This window comes from Chiloscyllium punctatum, chromosome 25 (assembly GCF_047496795.1).
Source record: "Chiloscyllium punctatum isolate Juve2018m chromosome 25, sChiPun1.3, whole genome shotgun sequence".
Classification (NCBI taxonomy): Eukaryota; Metazoa; Chordata; class Chondrichthyes; order Orectolobiformes; family Hemiscylliidae; genus Chiloscyllium; species Chiloscyllium punctatum.
In genome coordinates, this window is record NC_092763.1 from 20,760,611 (window position 1) to 20,785,375 (window position 24,765).

General features: G+C 42.0%; 1 protein-coding gene across 1 annotated transcript in view; it reads left to right on the forward strand.

Annotated features, from left to right (window-relative positions):
- The first annotated feature begins 3,938 nt into the window (after positions 1–3,938).
- The window catches only part of LOC140495736 (sodium- and chloride-dependent neutral and basic amino acid transporter B(0+)-like), a 47,203-nt gene continuing 26,376 nt past the window's right edge, over positions 3,939–24,765 (forward strand). The window contains exons 1-5 of the mRNA XM_072594788.1: positions 3,939–3,998; positions 14,178–14,269; positions 14,522–14,675; positions 18,850–18,981; positions 23,540–23,707. Of these exons, the coding sequence (XP_072450889.1) occupies positions 14,198–14,269; positions 14,522–14,675; positions 18,850–18,981; positions 23,540–23,707 (526 nt within the window). The 5' untranslated portion in view covers positions 3,939–3,998; positions 14,178–14,197. The remainder of the gene's footprint in view (positions 3,999–14,177; positions 14,270–14,521; positions 14,676–18,849; positions 18,982–23,539; positions 23,708–24,765) is intronic.

Sequence of the window (24,765 nt, forward strand, 5' to 3'; positions counted from 1 at the left end):
ACAAGGGAACAGACCCTTTGGAATAACCGTCCATGCTGATCAGATATCTGAAATTAATCTAGTCCCTTTTACCAGCATTTGGCCCACATTCCTCTAAACCCTTCCTATTCATATACCCATCCAGATGCCTTTTAAATGCTGTAATTATACCAGTCTTCACCACATCCTGTGGCAGTTCATTCCATACATGCACTACCACTACATGAAAAAAATTCCCCTTTAGATCATTTTAAGTCTTTCCCCTCTCACTTCAACCTATGCCCTCTCATTTTGGACTCCCCTACCCTGGGGAAAAGACCTTGTCTGTTTACCTTACGCACATCCCTTGTGATTTTATAAACTTCTAAATGTCACCCCGCAGACCCTAATACTCCAAGGAAAATAGCCCCTTTCTATTCAGCCTCTCCCTGTAGCTCAAACCCACCAGCCCTGACAACAATCTTGTAAATTTTTTTTCAACTCTTTCAAGTTTCCCAACATCCTTCCTATAACAGGGAGACCAGAATTGCATGAAGTATTCCAAACTCCTGTACAGCTGCAACATGACCTCCCAACTCCACTCCTTGGTCCATCACCCTATCTGATCAAGGTGCTGTTGGACCTTTAGGTAACCTTCTTTGCTCTCCACAACACCATCAATTTTGGTGTCAAATTTATTAACCATACGTCCTATGTTCACATCCAAATCATTTATATAAATGATAAAAAGCAGTTGATCCATCATTGATCCTTGTAGCACACAACTGGTCACACCAGGCTTCCAGTCCGAAAAGCAACCTTTCACTACCATCCTCTATCTCCTACTTTGAGCCAGTTCTGTATCCAAATGACTACTTCTCCCTGAATTCTATCTTGCAAACTTGCTACCATGCAGAACCTTGTTAAATGCCTTACTGAAGTCTATATATAGCACATCAACCACTCTGCCTATATCAGTCCTCCTCATTACTACTTCAAAAAACTCACTCAAGTTCATGAGACATGATTTCCCACACATGAAGCAATGTTGACTATGCCTAATCAATCTTTGCCTTTCTGAATGCACATAAATCCTGTCCCTCAGGATTCCTTCCAACAACTTGCCCACCACTGATGTTAGGTTCACCAGTCTATAGTTCCCTGCGTTTTTCTTACCACCTTTCTTTAATAGTGCCTCCAGATTAGCCAACCTCCAATCTTCTAGCACCTCACCTCTGGCTATCGATGATACAAATATCTCTGTAAGGGACCAGCAATCACTTTCCTACCTTCCCGCGAAGTTCTAGGATACACCTGGTTAGGTCCCGGGGATTCAATCACCTTTATGCATTTTTAGATGTCCAGCATCTCCTCCTCTGTGATATAGATATTGCTGGCCAGACCAGCATTTATTGTTCATTCCTAATTGCCTAGAGGGCAGTTAATAGTCAGCCATATTACTGTGGGTCTAGAGTCGCATGCAGGCTAAACTGGTTAAGAATGACACATTTCTTTCCTTAAAAGGCATTAGTGAACTAGAAGGATTTTTCCTGACAATCAGCAATGGTTTCATTGGACAGTAGACTGTCCAAATTTTCTTAAAATTCCAGGTTTTTATTGAATTCAAATACCACCATCTGTCAGATTGGGACTTGGACCTGAGTTCCCTGGATGTTACCTCTGAATTAGTAGTCTTGTGATAATACCACTAAGCCATTGCCTTCCCCCACAGTGAAAGCAAGTTACAGGGCTGCATGCACTTCAACAACCCAGTAAGGTCTGCTCCCACTTGACTTTCAGACATGGCCATTTGCTTGAAGCACTCGCAGTGTTTCCTGGCCAAGATCTCTGTCTCAGGCTTGCACATACCATAGGTGTGACATTGACATAGCACGGAGCTGAACCACAACAGGTCAGTCTCCTTGCCTGTTTACTGCTTCGCTCCATGACATGCTGTTTGGCTCTTCCTTGATGCTAACATGTAACGCCAGCCAAAGAGGCTGTTAGTAACTGGGTGCTAATGACCCTGCATGATAAGGAAATGTGACATCACAACATCACATCACTTCCTTTTAGTTCAGCACTGAAATCAGTGAGTGTGAAGTAGAGGCTGGCCTCCAAGTAAGTACAAAATGAGTGAGTGTTAATAAAGTGAAATTTAAAATGCATCTAGTGCAGATGCATGAGATGATTGTATGTTCCTGTGCAAAAGGCAAGCTGGAAGAACTGCACCAATGTACACACGACTGAGCTTCAAGGGAAAGTGTTATCGAGCTGAGGTGCTGTATGCATTGATCTGAGAGCGCACATGGTCATGTAGTAAGGTTGGCGTTTGCCAATGCTGAGATGCATGAACAAAGAGATTGGTGGTCATGGTGCAAGCAAGGATAGTATTGTGAAGAAGTCGATAGACAATGGGTGGACAAGCATTTTGTGAGCTGCCTGGAACCAGTTCTGGTTTATATAGAGAGGGAATTTACATGATCCAGTTTTGTGGAAGAAGGGAAGATAAGTGGTGTCTAAATATGGTGAGTTGAGGCTTTAGTGAGATCCAAATGCATAGAAATAAAGTAGTTGTTATTCAATGATGAGATTCTGAAAGCACTATTTAAGACATGAGGAGAAATGAGGTCAAGAACCAGATTTCTTCACCCACACTACATTTTCTCATTTTCCTTACAATTACTCGAACAAGGAGGGGGAAATTTCTATATGCATCTTTTTTTGAGCTTTCTACACCTCTCTTATTCTTTGCCTCAAGCCAGGTTCGAATGTTACTTGTAAACAGAGGCAAACAAAACCTCAAGGCCCTGCTTGGGAATCCAATGGATTAATAGGTTCAGCCAGAACTGTCAAGCAATGTTGGAAGTTAATTGTGTCCAGTACACACAAAGCTATGTGCAACAACACAACAAAAAAACTGTGTGGGGATTTTTCTCAAAAGATCTAACATCATAATAGATTAACTTCACTGCAGGACATTGTGTAAAATATTATTAGATGCAAGTAGTTGTAAAATCTTCCATAATTTTTTAAAAGCTTCTCTAATAAAAACAAATCAAACTCAGAAGATAAGCTGGCCTGTTCTCAATGTAAAATCCTTAGGAATTGAAACAACTTGAAAAGAAGAAGCATTTTTTGTTTGATCAACTTTGAAGGAATGCATTTCATGCTCTCATCAAAGTAAGCAGCAATCTCAATTAAAAATAAACAAATGTTTCAAAAACTTTTTTGCATTTTTACGAATGCATTCTTCTTTAGGAATTAAGTCACATTAGTCAATCTTTAAAATTTGAAATTATCAAGCAGTATATATGTGTGAGCCTTTTTTAAACACAGAATAAAAGTCACTGGCACACAAATCTTAATATTATAACTAAAGATTTTATTGTGACCAACAGAGGAACTTCTAGTTTTACCAGTTAATAAGTTAGTTAAATGGAAAACTCCCAGTTTAATTTTCAATTTATGTTTATCCCAAATTTAGTAAAAGCCTCAGCAGCAAGAGTATTTTGAATAATTTCAGTTTGGTTTCTGCCAAATATCTCAGGATTTCAGAGTAAAGTTTAAAAGGGCAATATTAACTTTAAGCAATTATATATGCTGTTATTAATACTGTTTCAAACAAAGGAATTACACAGTCACATAGATGCATTAACACTTTAGACAAGTTTCTGCTTTCAATGTTAAGAACCAGATGACAAGTTATTAAAGACTTTATTTTCTGCATGTATACACTAAATACTAACAAGCCTCCTTACAGCTGTTCGAAGTTATCTCTTTTCAGTCATTTTCTCTCAAAATTGTTTTTCACTTAAACCTCTTTAAATGTAAGCAATTAAATAAACATCAAACATCAGAAAATACTTGAATACAGACAGGAAAGAGTTAGCAAATTTGCTTTACAAAAGGAAAAGCTTTGGTATAGAAGACAGAGCAAAGTAGTCTGTCTGTGTGCTACTTGCAGGACAACAGAAGCATCAGAATGTGAATTGGATTGCTCTGGCCCTAAGTATCTTTGCCTGAGAAAATCCTTGTAGGTAAGCCAACGTGTTCTTTACTGGACCCAAGCTGTTTTAAAATGTATGTCTTGGTATGGGCTATAATTTTCTCTTCTTTTTAATGTTATGAATTGAATGTATTTTATCTAATCTTTCATGCTTGCCAGTTCTAAGAATTTATGGATGTGTTTCCAACTGGAATCAACCTAATTTCAAACATTTGTTTTTACCTCTTAGTTTTGGTTTGAACAAAACATGATCATAAAGGGTAATACCAGAAAACTTCAGCTACTCAATTCAAAAATGTCTATTTCATGAGAAAGAATTAGTGTAGGAATTTATTAGCGAATTGGTTAAGTAAAAATAATGATCATGTGTCTATACAAATGAAACTCAATTTTAGTCCATGTAATATCTGCCTGTGATGAACATCCCTTATCTTCTTTCTGCACAGAAATAACTTCATAGCAGAAACGAATCACACTGGTCAACACATGTAGCTGGCATGTCTGACGTTCCCTTACACCTGCGACAATAAAGCTAACTCTATTATAATTCTAGTCCTAATATGCAACCCCATTCTCTCAGCATATTTTCTGTTTAACCACCAGGCCACACAGCTTCCCTGTCCCAAGGTACATCCTATCTAAACACCCTTGAAGTGGAGCCATCCTGTCTCCAGTGCCCACTGGAGATCCATAGCTTGTCACTGTCCAGTGAGGGAATATCCATTCAGGCAAGCAAACAGATAAATTAAAATGTAAAAATGAGCTTTTCATTACAGAAAGGGCAAAAGAACAGAAATGAAGCTATTAGAAGCTGAATGCCACCCTCACAATGCCAACCAGAATTCAGCATCATGACCAAAAACATGTTACAGTCAACTGTTGTGGCTGCACCCAACTCTCTTTCTCTGATTGGAACCTGGTGTCAGTGAGGTTCTATCTGGTCTGTTTGCATCTGGCTCTTTTAAGGATAACATTGGCTTCTTCCACCACAATGTCCTTATCCTCCTCTTTGGAACAGAGCTCCTATTCCCCTAGTTCCCCTGCTTCCAGCACCTCAGATGGCTACCTGCTTGAATTGTGCAGGGTACAGCACACCAGGATGATGTATAGCACTCTGTCCAGAATATAGTTGAAGGTCATCCCAGTCCAGTCATCGCAGAACAGAACCACGACTTCAAGAGACCCATATTCTTCTCGAACATGGCATGTGTTAAGACATGGGTGGTAGTACATCTGTGCTTTGCACCAAACAGGCCCTTGTGCAATGGTGCCATAAGCCATGGTCACAATGGAGTAGTCTTTGTGCCTCAGTAACCAGCCTTACTCAGATCCTGAACCCTCAAACATACTGGGTACATGAGAGTGCTCCAGGATGTAGGAATCATGACAGCTGCTACTGCAGTGGGCACACACTTCTAGGATGTATGATCACAAATCACCTGAATATGAATGAAATGGAACCCCTTCCTGTTCATGAATTCCGTCTCAGTGCAATGTGTGTGGAATTGACAGCACCATGCACCTTATGGAACTCAGCTCTATGTTGGAATTCTGTTTCCCTGGGAAAGTGCAAATGTTGTCTTGGGAGATTGAAACAAATCTGTGAGACATTACCACAGCATGTATATGGCTGGTTCAGTTCAATTTCTGGTCAATGATCACCTCCCTAGGATGTTGAATTTAACAATGGTGTTTTTATTGATTCTCAAAGATGGTGATTGGATTATTTGTTGTTGGAGATGGTCATTGTCTGGACATGACTGATGAGAATGTTGCTTATCATATGTCGTAGTGCTCCTAATCAAATATGTAACTGTTAAAAATGATGTTTGATCAGGATGTAGACTCTGTTTGGGTGCAGATGAGAAATATTAGGGAAATAAATCAATAATGAAAGTGGCCTACAAAAGCTAAATATTGGCCAATGTTACAGAAAGGAGCAGACAAGAAATTAAATGGAGTGTGTTTGTGATAACACAATGACAGTAATGAAGGTTTTTGTCTTCATTTAAAGTGATACAGCCTGACTGGTAATAATATATTTAATAAACAGTCATATGCTTTCAAAATAGTTTCTCAGCTCTTTACATTTTGGAACCAACCAGAGAGCAGAGATTTGTAAAGATTTAATATTATGTAATGTAACAGGATGGAATACTGGCCACAAAGAGATGGCATCTCTAGGTACAACAACCACAGTATGGTTTAATTTTACAAAAGGTTTGTAAGGGAGAATAGTCAGCCTGGAAACAGTATTTCAAAGTTAAGTAAAGAAAGGTAACGATATGCAATTGAAAACTGACTTAACTGAAGTGAACTGGGTTATTGGGATAGGGGTTACATCAGTGAAGAAGCAGAGGGAAGATATTTTAAAGGCATATTTCAGAACATGGGGAAAAAGAGTATTCATAATGTAATTAACTAAAGAAGGAGATTAAGGAAATCATCAAAATTAAGGAAAAAGTATATAAGTCTGTGGAAAAATAAATGGCTGAATCTGTATCCAAAGAAAGGCTGAGAATGATTAAAAGATTATTCAGGTGAAATAAATTAGGACATGAGAGGAGGCTAGAAATGTAAAACCAGATAGCAAGAATTTCTATGTTTATCTACAATGGAAAAGATTAAGTAAGTGTTGAACCTCAAGAAGGTGAGAATGGGGAGTTAATAAATAAAATATAGATGGCAGGTCTAATGAATAGATAGGAGAAAGTGAGGACTGCAGATGCTGGAGATCAGAGCTGAAAATGTGTTGTTGGAAAAGCGCAGCAGGTCAGGCAGCATCCAAGGAGCAGGAGAATCGACGTTTCGGGCATGAGCCCTTCTTCAGGAATGGTACTGATTGGTATGGCGGGAAAGGAAGAAGCAGAGGGCTTTGAGTCATTTGTGATGGGGGATGGAGGTGTACAAGGACTGGATGTCCATGGTGAAGATAAGGCGTTGGGGACCGGGGAAGCGAAAATCGTGGAGGAGGTGGAGGGCGTGGGTGGTGTCCCGAATGTAGGTGGGGAGTTCTTGGACTAAGGGGGACAGGACCATGTCGAGGTATGCAGAGATGAGTTCGGTGGGGCAGGAGCAGGCTGAGACAGTGGGTCAGCCGAGGCAGGTTTGTGGATTTTGGGCAGGAGGTAGAAACGGGCAGTGCGGGGTTGTGGGACTATGAGGTTGGAGGCGGTGGATGGGAGATCCCCTGAGGTGATGAGGTTATGGATGGTCTGGGAGATGATGGTTTGGTGGTGGGAGGTGGGGTCATGGTCAAGGGGGCAGTAGGAGGAGGTGTCTGCGAGCTGGCGTTTAGCCTCAGCGGTGTAAAGGTCGGTGCGCCAAACTACTACCACGCCTCCCTTGTCTGCCAGTTTGATAGTGAGGTTGGGGTTGGAACGGAGGGAGTGGAGGGCTGCACGTTCTGAGGGTGAGAGGTTGGAGTGGGTGAGAGGGGTGGAGAGGTTGAGGCGGTTAATGTGGCGGCGGCAGTTGGCTATGAAGAGATCGAGGGCAGGTAAGAGGCCAGCATGGGATCCAGGTGGATGGGTTGTGTTGAAGGCGGGAGAAGGGGTCGTCAGAGGGTGGGCGAGAGTCTTGGTTGAAGAAGTAGGCGCAGAGACGAAGGCGGCGGAAGAATTGTTCGATGTCTCGCCGCGTGTTGAACTCATTAATCCGAGACCGTAGAGGAATGAAGGTGAGGCCTCTGCCAAGGACTGATCTTTCATCTTCAGAGAGGGGTAGTTCTGGAGGAATGGTGAAAACACGGCAGGGTTGGGAGCTAGGACCTGGTGTGGAGCTGGACCTGGGAGTAGGGGCGGGGTTAGGTGTGGGGGCAGGGATCGGGGCGGGGACAGAGATCAGGGCGGGGTGGGGTTCAGCTTGGGACGGAGATCGGCGTGGGGGTGGGGTTAGGCGTGCGAACGGAGATTGGCGTAGGGGTGGGGTTAGGCATGTGGACGGAGATTGGCGTGGGGGCGGGGTTAGGCGTGCAGACGGAGATCGGCGTGGGGGCGGGGTTAGGCGTGCGGACGGAGATTGGCGTTGGGGCGGAGACGCATGCAGTGTGGTCGCTGTGCAGGTGAGTGATGTCGCTGGGGGCGGAAGTGGCTGCGGCGACGGCAACCCAGGGGGCGGAAGTGGCTGTGGTGACGGCAGAAACGGTTTTGTTCCCGATAGCCGTGAACCCCGCGGAGGCTGCGAATCTGTTGGCGATGGTCTTCCTGGCGATCATGGAGGCTGCCGCGGGCGCGTGGTTAATGGCGCCTAGGTGATTTCGGAGGCCGATGGAAGATTCTGGAACAGTTGAGGAACCTAGAGTGTGGGGGTAAGTACATGAAAGTTTTTGGTACTTACTGTCTTTAATTTCTGACATGTCTAGGAAGAACTGTTTGTTTAGTGTATGGACTCTTCTGTGGATGAAGAACAGTAGAGGTCCTTTGCAGGTCTGTGAGAGTGTTGTCCTGAGCTGGGGTAGGGCTAATTGCAGGGAATGTAGATATAGCAGCGCATGGCTGCAAGCGTGGAGCGGAGGATCCGGAGGGAGATCTTTTGCTGGAGGCTTCGGATTTGTTGTAGGTACTGGTTGTCCTGGTTGGGTCCAAATTTTGTTGGTCGGAACATAGTCCAGAGACCGTGCGGGATCAGTCGGTTCCGTAGGCAGGTGCTGAGGAAGGAGATGTGGCTGTGGTAGCGAGTCTGTTTGAGAACGTGGCTGAAGAGTTTCTGGGGAGAGGAGGTGACCTGGGGTGTGCAGTGAGAGAGGGACTCATTGAAATCCTTGTAGAGGGAGGAAGAGAGCTTCTTCAAGGAAGGCATCCTTGCAAGAGGATTCACAGTAGGTTAAAATCTAGGAGAAAGTGAGGACTGCAGATGCTGGAGATCAGAGCTGAAAATGTGTTGCTGGAAAAGCGAAGCAGGTCAGGCAGCATCCAAGGAGCAGGAGAATCGACGTTTCGGGCATGAGCCCTTCTTCAGGAATAGATAGTTTGCTTCTGTCTATTATATCGGATACAAAAAGCATCTTGGCAATACATTTACATCAGGAAGTTGAAGGAAGACAGAAACACAGTGAGATTGTGATCAATAGGGAAGCAGTATTGAGCAAACTGATAGAGGTGATGACTGACATGTCTTGGAGACTTGGTCGACTGTGTCCTATGTTCTTAAAAGAGAATGTAATGTGGTAGTTGGTGAGTTAGTGCTAATTTTCCAAAGTGCATAAGATTCTGCAGAGGATCCCCCAGACTGAAAGTACTAAATATAACTTCTTTAAGAATAAAGGGAGGCAAAAAACAGGAAACTATAGGCAGTTAGCATGATGTCTGTCACAAGGAGATGGAACTGCTCATTAAGGAGGTTAAAACTGGGTCTTGGAAAAACTCAAAGAAATCCAGAAGTGTCACCTTTTACAAAAGAAAAATTGAGTGTAACCAATTTATTGGAAATCTTTAAATAAATAACATGTACTTTGGATAAAGTGCCACCCGTTGATATGCTGTATTTGGATTTGCAGAAGGAATTTGACAAATGTCCACATATAAGATTATTATTTAAAGTAAGAGTTCATGTGTATTACTGCAAGGCAAATGCATGGAGTCACTGTGAACAGACTGAGAGGGGTATGTAACAAGTCTGTATCACCATGAAGCAGAATGAGAGAGGTGTGCAAGAAGTCAGTATCTGTGATGCAGTAGTTTTGTTGAGATTTGTCCTGAACAACTCTGTGAGGCAGGGTTGTGCTGTATGGTCTGGCCTTCGGGACATACACCAAAACAAAACATCAACTGCACCTGGAGGACTATCAACTTGATGAAGGATGCTCTTTGGTCTGTCCAAAACTTGCTAATCTTCCAGAACAAGGAATTGACGTTGATTAAGTGTTACAGACCGGCACAGTCCAAGGACCAGGACTATGTGCTGAGGGATCCACTACATCTTGGGTCTTATGCTGCCAAAGCGAAGGAGGGAAAGGCTCCTGTCTGAGGTCTTTCTGTGGAAATCAAATTGAGGTCCGTTCATGTATTGGACCTTCCTGGTGCCTCAAATACATGCAAATATAGTTTTGTTCACATAAGAATTGCCTTTAGTTTGGTTGGATAGAGTCAAACTCCAATGTTTATTTGTTTCCTTGATATGCTACTGTAGAGAACTGAACTGCATTTGTTTCTACGTAGGTGTATAAAAGATCTTTTTTATGAATACAGTGTATTTTTGAATTAAAACTAGTGAAGTAGACTGTGCAGCAGGGAAGAGTGTGCAGGAGGTCAGCGTCGCTGTGAAGCAGACTGGGAGATCACTGCGTGAGAAGGGCAGTGGTGGTGAGACAGGTATTGGGTATCCAGAATTTAACTTTGGAGTCACCTTCTACCCTTCTTGTTCAACCACTATGAGGTTCTTGCTATGCATGTGGACAACGGCACAGAATGCAGGTAGAATGAGCAAACTGCAGTACTGTGTTGGGGTGAGGGGCAGGGAGATAGGGAAGTGAAATGTAAGACTAATATGGGATAGCATAGTTAGGGGAATTAATACTGCTGTCTGCAGCCAAGGCAGAGAGTCTTAAAGGTTGTGTTGTCTACCTGATACCAAATTGAAGGACATTTCCTCTGGGTTGGCGAGGAACTTGTAAAGGGAGAGAAAGAATACCAGCAGCACAGTCCATGCAGGTACCAATGACACAGTAAGGACTGGGAAGGAGGATCTGCTGAGGGATTATGAACAACTCAAAGCTGAATTAAAATAGCATTACCATAAAGCTAAGAATCTCAGAATTACTACCTGAGTACAAATTAGCATAAGGCAAATCAGATTGGCAAAGTAAATGTGTTGCTCAAAAATTTGTATGAAAGAAATGGTTATCAATTTATGGAGCATTGGCACTCGTTCTGGCAAATGAGAGAGCTATTCAGTTGGGATGGCCTTCGATTAAAACATGCTGGCATCAATGTCTTGCAACTCAAATAACTTGGGTTAAGCACTTAAAGTGGTAGATTTTGGAAATATTGAAAAGTTGAGGCCAATGGGTAGCTGGTGTTGAAAAGGAGTTGAGGCCTCGGGGAGATGAGCATGATCTTGGAGAATAGTTGTGCAAAATTAATGTCCAGATAACTTACTGCTGCTCCTATTGCTTATGTTCCTATGATGGAGGAGTAATGGAGCATGGATTGGAGAGTAGCTGGCTATCAAAAAATAGAGACTGTACATAAATGGGTCTTATTCAGATTAGCAGAATCTGATGAGTTTTATGCTGGTTTCCAACTTTTTGTAATTTATGTGAGTTGACGAAATCAAATGCACAATGGCTAGATTTGCAGATGGGAAAACAGAGTTGAGAAAGTACATTGTGAAAATGACACTATAAAGATACAAATTAACTCTACGTTGAATCAGTTGGCAAAGGTCTGGCAGGTGGAGTATAGTGTGGATGAAATAAATCAAATATAGCTCTTTATTTCACTTCTCCAGAGGCTGTTTGCCTTGTCCCAGAATATGGGTCAAATAAGCCACTTTTATGCTGGCAATTTTATTTTTAGCTAAACATATAACCAAACTGGTTCCTCCTAGCTAATTGGAAAGTTTAGTCAAATGATGTAAATGCTCACCTGAAGTTTGGCTAAACACAACCAAGAGACAAATGTAAAGCACATGGCTACATTATCCCACATTAACTTAATTAATTAGTTGTTGGAAATGTTGGTCGTGTAACTGGAGCAGAGAGTCTCCGCTAAAGTGGAGCAGACAGTCTGAGTGTAACTGAAGCAGAGAGTCTCAGTGTAACTGGAGCAGACGGTCCCAGTGTAACTGGAGCAGACGGTCTCAGTATAACAGGAGCAGAGGGTCTCAGTGTAACTGGATCAGAGAGTCTCAGTGTAACTGGAGCAGATAGTCTCATTGTAACTGGAGCAGAGGGTCCCAGTGTAACTGAAGCAGAAGGTCTCAGTGTAACTGGAGCAGATGGTCTCAGTGTAACTGGATCAGAGAGTCTCAGTGTAACTGGAGCAGAGGGTCCCAGAGTAACTGAAGCAGAAGATCTCAGTGTAACTGGAGCAGATGGTCTCAGTGTAACTGGAGCAGATGGTCTCAATGTAACTGGAACAAAGGGTCTCGGTGTAACTGGAAAAGAGGGTCTCAGTGTAACTGGAGCAGAGGGTCCCAGTGTAATTGGAGCAGAGGGTCCCAAAGTAACTGGAGCAGACAGCCTCAGTGTATCTGGATAGAGTGTAACTGGAGCAGAGAGTTTCCAATAAACTAGAGCAGAGAGTCTCAGTGTAACTGGAACAGAGAGTCTCCAATAAACTGGAGCTGACAATCTCAATGTAACTGGAGCAGAGGGTCTCTATTAAACTGGACTGGAGAGTCTCACGTAACTGGAGCAGGAGGTCCCAGTGTAAGTGGAGCAGGGAGTCTCAGTGTAGCTGAAACAGAGTGTTTAAGTGTAACTGGAGCAGATTGTCTCAGTGTAACTGTAGCCGATGATCTCAGTGTAACTGGAGTAGAGGATCTCAATGTAACTGGAGCAGAGAGTCTCAGTGTAACTGGAGTAGATTGTCTCAGTATAACTGGAGCCAACGGCCTCAGTGTAACTGGAGCTGAGTGTCTCAGTGTAACTGGAGCAGAGGGTCTCAGTGTAACTGGAGCAGATGGTCTCAGTGCAACTGGAGCAGAATTTCTCGGTGTAACTGGAGCAGAGAGTCTCAGTGTAACTGGAGTAGATTGTCTCAGTATAACTGGAGCCGACGGCCTCAGTGTAACTGGAGCTGAGTGTCTCAGTGTAACTGGAGCTGAGTGTCTCAGTGTAACTAGAGCAGAGGGTCTCAGTGTAACTGGAGCAGAGGGTCTCAGTGTAACTGGAGCAGAATTTCTCGGTGTAACTGGAGCAGAGAGTCTCAGTGTAACTGGAGTAGATTGTCTCAGTATAACTGGAGCCGACGGCCTCAGTGTAACTGGAGCTGAGTGTCTCAGTGTAACTGGAGCTGAGTGTCTCAGTGTAACTAGAGCAGAGGGTCTAAGTATAACTGGAGCAAAGGGTCTCGGTGTAACTGGAACTGACAGTCTCAGTGTAACTTGGGCAGAGGGTCTCAGTGTAACTGGAGCAGAGGGTCCCAGAGTAACTGAAGCAGAAGGTCTCAGTGTAACTGGAGCAGAGGGTCTCAGTGTAGCTGGAGCAGAGGGTCCCAGTGTAACTGAAGCAGAAGGTCTCAGTGTAGCTGGAGCAGACAGTCTCAGTGTAGCTGGAGCAGAAGGTCTCAGTGTAACTGGAGCAGATGGTTTCAGTGTAACTAGAGCAGACGGTCTCAGTTTAACTGGAGCGGTGGGTCTCAGTGTAACTGGTGCAGACAGTGTCAGTGTAATTTGAGCAAATAGTCTCAGTGTAACTGGAGCAGTGGGTCTCTATTAAACTGGTGCAGACAGTTTCAGTATAACTGGAGCAGAGGGTCTGAGTGTTACTGGAGCTGAGTGTCTTAGTGTAACTGGAGCTGTGGGTCTCTATTAAACTGGTGCAGACAGTTTCCGTGTAACTGGAGCAGAGGGTCTCAGTGTTACTGGAGCAGAGGGTCTAAGTGTAACTGGAGCAGAGGGTCTCCATTAAACTGGTGCAGACAGTCTCAGTGTAACTGGAGCAGAAGAGTCTCAGTGTGAGTGGAGCAGACAGTCTCAGTCTAAGTGTAACCTGAAGTAGATGATTTCGGTGTAATTGCAGCACAGTGTCTCAATATAATCAAGATGTGTAGACTCAGTGCAATTGGAGTAGTTAATCTTCATAGAATTGGGATCAAAGCAAAATTTCAAACTCTGAGTTTAAAATGAACTCCAACATTTAGTTGCTTGAAGTCCAAAGTTTAATAAATACATCGAGTATTGCTTCACCCAAGTCCATGTTTGGTGGAATTCCACTCGATGCTGTCCCATTGAAAGATTCACTTGGTGTCAAACCAGTTATTGTTGTTCTTGCTGTAGAATAATTGCACTTTAATGCTGAGTATTCTGAAACTGGCATGCAAGCTAGCCAACAGAAAGTTTAGGTTCAATGGTTTCACCTATTCTTTCACCTTCGATGTAACGTTGATGCATGAAACTTGAGCTGTGCTCTCTTTTGATCACATGTGGAACAGTTATTGAGCTTTGTACTGTTCTTGGACTCTGTTTAAGAATGCAATTCTTTAACCAGAGTTCTGTCCAAGTAAAACTTCTTTGTGTTAAACCCAAAACCCTCTTGAAACTGCAGAATAAATCAAAGATCCAAAGATGCACCAGCGAGAGTTGGCTTTAACTGGATTCTTAAAGAATGACCATGAAACACATCTTCCAGAAGATATGGTGAGTCTTTTTGTAAAATATGGGAATTCATTCATGTAAACTCTTGAGAGGTGCTGATGATTTTCAGGAGTTTGATTTTTGCGAGTTGAAGAGACTTTCTATTGGGGTCAATATCTCCACAAAGCACTGAGAATTTTTAAAAAATGTGGAGCAATGCAATGTTTCTGTAGTGGGTGAAAACCGTACTTTTATATTCAATTGCACTCGGACAAAGTCTGATTTCTGAGTTGGCCATCTCCTCTCTTTCCCCAGGCTACCACCACTGAACATGTGGGTGAAAGTGACGAGAATGTGGAGCGTGGTAACTGGTCCTCGAAGGCTGACTATCTTCTCTCGATAATTGGTTATGCTGTGGGCCTGGGCAATGTCTGTCGATTTCCTTTCCTGGCTTACAGAAATGGAGGAGGTACTACAAATAAATCCAAAATACAGGGCAAGGAACAGAAGGGCTCGACATTATCAGAAAATGTGCAAGAAAACACCTCTTTCTCAATCAGTATCATGAGATCTTTCATACTTTCCGAGAGAGCAGGCAGGATATCAGTTCAAATTTTAACCTGATAAATGGAATAGCCAGAAAATCAAAAGAAAACTTGTTATTTACTTCAGAAATAAACCTGGTAAATATTACCTAGACAGATCGAGGTAATTATAGGTCACCATTTGTGTGCTAGTTAGTGTAACTGTTAAATACATACCATTCTTTTCTTCTTGACCATTCCCACAATCATGTTGGAGAGAATATTTGGGCCAAATTGTGCTGTGGGAAGGAATCTGGAAGGCTCTTGTAAAGTAGTAATGTCCATACCTTAAAGCCGTACCTTTCTCTAGACATTGATTGGAAGTTCTTTACATCAAGTAGATTGGATGGGGCGGTGTTTGTGCAGTGTGTCCAGGAGGCCTTTCTAACTCAGTATGTAGATTGTCCAACCAGAGGGGAGGCCATATTGGATTTGGTACTCGGTAATGAACCGGGACAAGTGATGGGCTTGTTAGTGGGTGAACATTTTGGTGATGGTGACCACAATTCTGTGACTTTCACCTTGGTTATGGAAAGAGATAGGTGTGCACAACAAGGTAGATTTTACAATTGGGGGAAGGGAAATTACGATGCTGTAAGACAGGATTTGAGGAGCATAAGTTGGGAGCATAGGCTGTCAGGGAAGGATGTGGTGGAAATGTGGAACTTTTTCAAGGAGCAGATACGACGTGTCCTTGATATGTATGTACCTATCAGGCAGGAAAGAAATGGTCGTGTGAGGGAGCCTTGGTTGACGAGGGAGGTTGAATGTCTAGTAAAGAGGAAGAAGGAGGCTTACATAAGGTTGAGGAAACAGGGTTCAGACAGAGCAGTGGAGGGATACAGGATAGCCAGAAGGGACCTGAAGAAAGGGATTAGGAGAGCTAAGAGAGGGCATGAAAAATCCTTGGCGGATAGGATCAAGGATAACCCCAAGGCATTTTATGCGTATGTGAGAAACCTGAGAATGATGAGCACGAGGGTAGGTCCGATCAAGGACAGTAGTGGGAGATTTTGTATTGAGTCGGAAGAGATAGGAGAGGTCTTGAACAAGTACTTCTCTTCAGTATTTACGAACGAGAGGGACCGTATTGTTGAAGAGGAGAGTGTGAAACGGACTGGTAAGCGAGAAGAGATACTTGTTAGGAAGGAAGATGTGTTGGACATTTTGAACAACTTGAGGATAGACAAGTCCCCCGGGCCTGACGGGATATATTCTAGGATTATGTGGGAAGCAAGAGAGGAAATTGCAGTACCGTTGGCAATGATCTTCTCGTCTTCACTGTCAACGGGGGTGGTACCAGGGGACTGGAGAGTAGCGAATGTTGTGCCCCTGTTCAAAAAAGGGAATAAGGATAACCCCGGGAATTACAGGCCAGTTAGTCTTACTTCTGTGGTAGGCAAAGTAATGGGAAGGGTACTGAGGGATAGGATTTATGAGTATCTGGAAAGACACTGCTTGATTAGGGACAGCCAGCACAGATTTGTGAAGGGTAGGTCTTGCCTTACAAGTCTTATTGAATTCTTCGAGGAGGTGACCAAGCATGTGGATGAGGGCAGAGCAGTGGATGTAGTGTACATGGATTTTAGTAAGGCATTTGATAAGGTTCCCCATGGTAGGCTTATGCGGAAAGTCAGGAGGCATGGGATAGAGGGAAATTTGGCCAATTGGATAGAAAACTGGCTAACTGGTCGAAGTCAGAGAGTGGTGGTAGATGGTAAATATTCAGCCTGGAGCCCAGTTACAAGTGGAGTTCCGCAGGGATCAGTTCTGGGTCCTCTGCTGTTTGTAATTTTTATTAATGACTTGGATGAGGGAGTCGAAGGGTGGGTCAGTAAATTTGCAGATGATACGAAGATAGGTGGAGTTGTGGACAGTGAGGAGGGCATTTGTCGTTTGCAAAGGGACTGAGGAGTGGCAGATGGAGTTCAACCCTGCCAAGTGTGAGGTTGTCCATTTTGGAAGAACAAATAAGAATGTGGAATACAGGGTTAATGGTAGGGTTCTTAGTCAGGTGGAGGAACAGAGGGATCTTGGGGTATATGTACATAGATCTTTGAAAGTTGCCACTCAGGTGGATAGAGTTTGTAAGAAGGCCTATGGTGTATTATCGTTCATTAGCAGAGGGATTGAATTCAAGAGTCGTGAAGTGATGTTGCAGCTGTACAGGACTTTGGTTAGGTCACATTTGGAGTACTGTGTGCAGTTCTGGTCGCCTCACTTTAGGAAAGATGTGGAAGCTTTGGAGAGGGTGCAGAGAAGATTTACCAGGGTGTTGCCTGGAATGGAGAATAGGTCGTACGAGGATAGGTTGAGAGTTCTCGGCCTTTTCTCGTTGGAACGACGAAGGATGAGGGGTGACTTGATAGAGGTTTACAAGATGATCAGAGGAATAGATAGAGTAGACAGTCAGAAACTTTTTCCCCGGGTACAACAGAGTGTTACAAGGGGACATAAATTTAAGGTGAAGGGTGGAAGGTATAGGGGAGATGTCAGGGGTGGGTTCTTTACCCCAAGAGTGGTGGGGGCATGGAATGCGCTGCCCGTGGAAATGGTAGAGTCAGAATCATTGGCGACCTTTAAGCGGCATTTGGATAGGTACATGGATGGGTGCTTAATCTAGGATAGAAGTTCGGCACAACATCGTGGGCCGAAGGGCCTGTTCTGTGCTGTATTGTTCTATGTTCTATGTTCTATGTTCTACATGTGTCATGTACAATGACATACCTGAACAGGTTGATCAAAAGTATCTATCCTGTGTGTTAGTATTTCCTGTGTAGAAAATGACTTAACAGTATCCACAATTGGGTTAACTTATCCTACAGGTTGAAACTGAGTTGGTAATTAAGTAGAACAGGAATGTGGGATCTGAATGAACAAGGGAAGGAATGGGGTATCTCCTTCATCATCAAAGTGAAGGTTTGTGAAATAAACTGGGTAACATAGAAAGGGAATATTCATGTAAATAGGTGGAGTCAAAACCAAAATAGGTACAGAAGAAATCAAGACATAAAAAGGATTGGATTAAGAAAGACCAAAAGAAAAGACACAACAGAAAAGAATAATCATTATGATGGTTATAAGATGGTTCACATCAGAGCTGTGTCTTGAATTTCAGATGAATGAAGATCAAGTGACCTGTTCCAATCTTGACCTGATTGGTTGGAATTTGGTTGGAGATTTGGTTGGAATGCCATGCTTCTAGGAATTCTTGTGCATGTCTCTGCGACCAGCCAAACAGCGACATTCATGAGAATTCCTAGAAGCATGGCATTCCAACCAGAACTCTATCAACAAACACATTGACTTGGGTCCCATTTACCACCCCATGAGAAAAAGAACATGAAAGACGTCCCCACAGGAAATGACGTCCCTACAGGAAATGACAACACCAACCCAAGGAAACCCAAACATATAAATAGAAAGCGGGCTACACCACCAGGGCTTCATCAGAAGGCTCACTTTTGTGGTGACGAAACATCTAAAAACAAACCTTCCAGCTCAGCGGACAAACCTACATCCAGAGCCTTAACCTAGCTACAAATCTTCTCAAAACTCACCAACACCATTTAGTTGTTGTGTCAGTATGAATTAGTTAGTTAAATTCTTCAAACAAGATGCAGGGCAAAAAGTTGTTGCTGTAGCCATATTTCTTACATTGTTTGGGTGTTCAATAAAGCACTTAAATGATGACATTTAAATTTATTTCAGTGCATTTAATGTATGAGTGGTGTAATCGTTCATAATTTTAATATAATTTTATTTTAACATTACCTTAATTTAAATACACATTCACCATTTCCCATTACCTGCTGAAATTGTTTGTCAATTTTTCTTACACATGATTGTTACCTGTGTTTTTTAGCTCAACTGCTTCATCTAGTTATGAGTTTTTTGATGCTAGTCACACTGCAATCCAGTTTTCAGACTGAATGTGTATCTTGAATAAAATAGGATTATTTTAATTATTGTAACAAGCAATCAAAAGACTGCATATATAAACCTGATCATTCCAACACTTGTACAATTGAATATCATTTTCTTTCCCATATTTTCCAGGTGCATTTCTGATTCCCTACATTCTCATGCTGACACTCGCTGGGATACCAATGTTTTTCTTGGAAACTTCCTTTGGGCAGTTTGCCAGCCTCGGACCCACTGCAGTGTGGAAAGCTGTGCCAATATTGCAAGGTTACTATCTGTTGAACAAATGTTATTTATGATAATAAATGGTATGCAATAACTAATAATTAAAGTTACATGCAATCTGATTGATAGTAGACTTTAAAAAGTCTAATGATGAGATAGAAGCAACGAGTGAATTGTTTTATTTTCTTATAGTTTTGGCCAGATGTCAGGAGAATGCTAAGTATTCCATTTTATTGTGAGCATGGTTTTATAATTTTTCCAAAGGAGTTGCTAATTAAGAGACTTGTTTTTGTTTTACTCATTTGATTTTGATGCAACTGGTGACTCATCAGCCATTGAATGGAATTGCTGGAGATGGATAAATACTTTCCATTGATTTTAACAAATTTCTCTTGGTTGACTATGAATACATGGAACATAGAACAGTACAGCATAGTAGAGCACAGTGCAGGCCTTTCAGCCCTTGATGTTGTGCCGACCTTTTATCTGACTCTTAGGATCAAACTAACCTGCATCTCCTTCAATTTACTATAATCCATGTGCCTATCCAAAATGTTCCTAATGTATCTGACTCTACTACCACCACTGACAGTGCATTTCATGCACTCACTGCTCTGTGTAAAGAACCAACCTCGGACATCTCCCCTGAACCTTCCTCCAAACACCTTAAAGTTATGCCCCCTTGTGATAGCCATTTCCACCTTGGGAAAAGCTCTCTGACTAGAACAGTACAGGCTCTTCGAATCTTGCTGGCAAAGTAAATATTTATTGGCCATCTCTCATTGGCAATCCCTGTTGTGTTAAGTTGGGGAGTATATTCAATATCATGCTAGTGAGTACAAACCATTTGAGCTAAGCTAAATGGCGCAGAGTTAATAGTCATTGGACTAGTTAGGTGTCTCAATCTTTGAGGGAGGGGAATGCAAGACCCACCAATGCAAGGCCCTTTAGAGGCCAAGAACATTACATAAAGACCGATGCATTGTACATGGTTACCTAAATCGTGGTCATCGTAATGCATCGGCTCCCTATGTTATGTACAACTCCTTGCTTTCAATAATATTGATCACTTCATGCAACACCCAACACTTTTGTACACATAAATAGGTAAAAGAATAGGGATGTTGATCAAGAGGGGAATTGCTGTCACTGGATCCCATTGCTGTATATACACCTTGTTCATTTCAGTTCCATATGATGCATGAGATTCTCAACATAAACATTGATCCACAGAACATCCGGTATGGATGTGAACTTAAGCCTCACAGAGGCACAGTCACATATGGGGCTAGGCAGAGACTCAAACAAACTGAGTCAAACAAATCCATTGGCGTTTATGTGAATGTAAGAATTTAAATACGGTGCAATGTTACCCATGACTCTAAAGTGCCCTTGCAAGGTTTCTTTTCCATTTCCCTCCCTCTATATCATCAGTGTTGTCCCAGGTTCTGCAGCTAGGTGGAGGGGCCCTGCTCCAAAATGTGCTAATGACTGCACTCACAGATGGACTCATAGTCATAGGGATCTACAGCACAGGAAAAAAGCCCTTTGGCTCATTGTGTCTGCATTTGTCAAAAACAGCTATAATCCTTGTTAATGCTAATTCTAGTGGTTAGCACTGCTGCCTCACAGCGCCAGGGAATCCAGTTTGATTCTACGATCGGGCGACTGTGTGGAGTTCTCTCCATGTCTGCGTGGGTATCCTCCGAGTGCTCTGGTGTCCTCCCACAGTCCAAAGATATGCCAGTTAAATGGATTGGCAATGCTAAATTGCCCTGTTGAGTTCAGGGATGTACTGGCAAGGTGGGTTAGCCATGGGGAATGCAGAATTACAGGATTAGGGTAGGGGGGTGGGTCTGGGAATACTCTTTGGAGAGTTAGCGTCGACTTGATAGGCTGAATGACCTGTTTCCACAATGTAAGATTTCTAATCCCACTTTCTACGCTATGACTCTATGACTTAGTCCATAGCCTTGTATATTTTGGCACCACAAGTGCACATCTAAAAATTTCTTAAATATTATGAAGCGTTCTCCCTACAGGCAGTGAGTTCCAGAAACCTACCACCCTCTGAGTGAAATAGGTTTTCTCTCACATCTCCTCTATACTTTATCTCCCTTCTCTTAAATCTCTGCCCCTGATAAATGATCCCTCCATCAAAGGAAAAGTTTCTTCCTATCTATGCCTCCATAATTTTATGCATCTCAATCCTATTGCTTCTCAATTTCCTCTGTTCTTAGGAAAACAACCCTAGTCTGTCCAATCACTCTTCATAACTGAAACTCTCCAACTGAGGCAACATCTTGGTAAATCTCCTCTGTGCCCTCTCACATGCTATCACATCCCTCCAACAATGTGGATTCCAGAACTGCACACAATACTATAACTGTGCCTATAACTGTTTTGTAAGTTCCAGCGTAACCTCCCTGATCTTATACTCTATGCCTCAACTAATCAAGGCGAGACTGCCATATGCCAGCGTAACCAGTTAATCCACCTGTCCTGATGTCTTAAGGCTTTAGTGGACATGTACAATAAAATCCCTCTGATCATCAGTACTTGCCAGGGTCCTACCATTCATCTTGTATTCCCTGCCTTGTTTGGCCTAACAATTAATTCAAGACAATCAGTTGTTCTTGTGACATGGCTAACTTTCACTTGTTAAAAGAGACATATATTTACATAGGACTCGTTCGCTGCAGACAGAGGGAATATGTTCAAGTTTCATTACCCGGGAACTCAGAGAGCTCCTTACTTATCCTTGTTGCTTTCTCCATGGCAACACCTTGGTCAAGCAGAGATGAGTTGGCAACCAAGCAGCATTATTTTCTTTCTGTGCTATAAATTGTTGTGATTGTTTGAAATTTGACATTCTTGTATTTGATCTGATAAGTAAAATATAGCAATGATTGTCAACTTGTTCCTGTTTGCATCAAATGGTAAATAATGTTGACTGTTCAGGTTATTGAATGACGAATGTTCATATGGACAGCTGACTCGGAGTTGAGAAACCCCTTCAAAAGCAACCTTGGAATGAGTTAAACCTTCAGTTAATGAGAAATGGAGATATCCAAAATCAATTTTAGAAATCGTATTCAAGATTTTAAAAACATGACATTCACATTTTAAATGATATCTGAAACAAGGTTTAAGATTTGAAGTGTTTATACTTATACTAGGTGTCACATGGCAATGCCCACACTATCAGCCGTTATAGAAGGTCAGGAATATTGCAGGTATAATTTGTCTTTGAGTAACGCTGCCTGGTTAGATGATGATTAGGTTAATGTTGGGAGAAAGGAGACGGTAGAAAGTGTTGTGTGAAATCAAAAGGCTGGCATAACACAAAGCAATTGGAGAAATGTGTGTTTTTAAGCATGACAGGAGGGCTAAAAAGTCTTAGGGCATTGAGACCATGTTTGGAATAGGAGACACCTGTACAAAAGGAAAGTGGTTCATCTGTGGAGGATTAGGAACGGTATCCTCAGAAGGAGGCTTGTTACTGTGCTTTTGGAATGTTGGAACTGCATTGGGAGAGAGACCAGAACATTGAAGTAGAAAAGGCACATAAAGTTTCCAAAGTTGAGTATGAGGAGAGACAAAAGGAGTACCATGTTAGTTGGGAGCTGTCCCTAACAACACCATGTCTCGACATTGCAGTGGTTTAAGAAGACAGCTCACCACACTTTCTCCAGACTATTTAGGAATGCACAATGAATGCTGGCTTGGCCAGGGAAGCCAAAATCCCATGAATGATGAATAAAAATGCTGTATCATGGTTTGAGTCCATTGGAGTTAATAATGAGTCAGCTGCTGCAGTGAAGGAAGGGAAATAAATCTGTAGAGCAGGTCCCGCTGTCTTGTAGGATCTCCTATCCTATGTGTCCAAAGTTCTGTCAGTTAAAAATTGGTTTGTTCATTCATATGAAGATCTGTGGGCTGAAGCACATTACTGTAAGTCAGCGTCATCCTTGAATTGAAGGACAGGCAAAAAGTGATGGGAGTGCATCTTAGCTTTAATCACAAAATCAAATTTACCAAAAATTCGAGTTCAGGTTTAGAGATTAACCTGAGATGGAAACAGTGGTGAGGGAATAGAGTTTGTGTTGGGGATCAAAAAAATGTAGATTTGGGGAGAGACATTTTATCACAATTTTGGTGAAACTGAATATAATTTTTGACTTTGAAAAGTGGCCCTTCAGTAGTGGTAGGGACAGAAGTCTGATTCTTACAATTTTAATTTGAAATCATAAGAAAGATGGAGATTGATTCTATGGATTTTCTCTAGCCTCTCCATGACTGGATCTGTAAACCTGCGATGAACTGGGCCAAATGTTTTCCAGTACTTTTAAAAATCTCTTATATCTGGAACATTGTGGCATCTTATTTTTAATTAGCTGGCTTAAAAAGTGTGGTTTGGGCCTAGATTGCATAATGAATATTGGAAAATATCAAAAAAGGAATTGCATTGCAGAGATTCGTGTTTTATTGATTTCGAACAAAGACATTTGCTTAGTGAACCAGCTGAGTCTGCCTGAAGTGAATTATTTAACATCAATATATACTTTATTTAACTTGTCTTCCTTCATTCTATTTTAAGGTGTGGGGATTACAATGGTGCTTTCATCGACATTTGCCACCATTTCTTACTCCTGCATCACCGCCTACAGTCTGTACTACCTGTTTGCTTCCTTCCAATCACCCCTGCCATGGGCAGACTGCTTCAGTTGGTGGGGAGCAGATGAAACATGCAGCAGAACTCCCAAAGGTATAATGTTCACATCTATTGGGGGAGAGTGTAGACCCTGACTGTTAATTGTTCATTCTGTTTAAAAGTTTAAGAAAGAAAATATTGTCACTACTTTCACTGGCTGTCTCCATTTTGATATTACAACAGAAAAGTTTGGATAATAATGATTTACGTGTGTGCGTGTTTGAGCTTTCAGGATTGTGGATAGTCTAAATCTTTATTGAAAGTAAATTAGCTTGAGTGCTAATCTGTTGCATACTGATAACATTTTACTTTAAAATAGCATGTCTTATTTTATATACCTGTCTGCTTGTTGTTTTACTTTATTTTTTATGCTTTCGACTCTTTGTTTCATCTTTTATCTGTCTCCTATTTTTGACACTGTATGTATTGTGTGTTTCACACATTTACCACTTGGTTCTGTGTTTTTTTCCCAGCCAGAATCTCATCCATTTCCTGTTTGTATAAGATTCTTCCTCTCTGTTTTCCATCTCCTCATGATTTTGTCACTCATTCTTTCAGTGTCTTGCAAAAATTGTCTTTATTTCTGACACTTTGCATTAAAATAAAAGATCAGTTTAGTCTTCAAAACCTCTTAGAAATGAAGAAACCATCTTATTTGTCTCTCGGAGAGGGTCCTTGGATGTGTGCATTTATGATAAAAGATTAAGTGCTTATGCCTGAATTTGATTTAAAAAGAATTTCAATACATAAGTACTCAGAACATTTGCTGGGCTGAAGTTCCAGAGTAAATATTGGGTTGTACTGACATGCAAACAGTCCCATATAATGTTAATAATCTGCTCACTTTGCTCACATGGGCAGGTGCATGTATTGCTAGGCAAGTCACTCAGCCAAATCAATAAAGAGTCCCAATTGTTACATCTCTTGGGCCTTGCTAGAACCACATCCCAGAAAGAATATTAATAATATATGCATGATTTACAGAAAATTATAAAACAAACCAATCAAAATATCTTACTTCCTTGCAGTAATAATGAGATTAGAGTTGGTATAATCTGACTACCTGAACTGTAGACAAAATCTTGGACACATTATCAGGGATGCAGTATAAT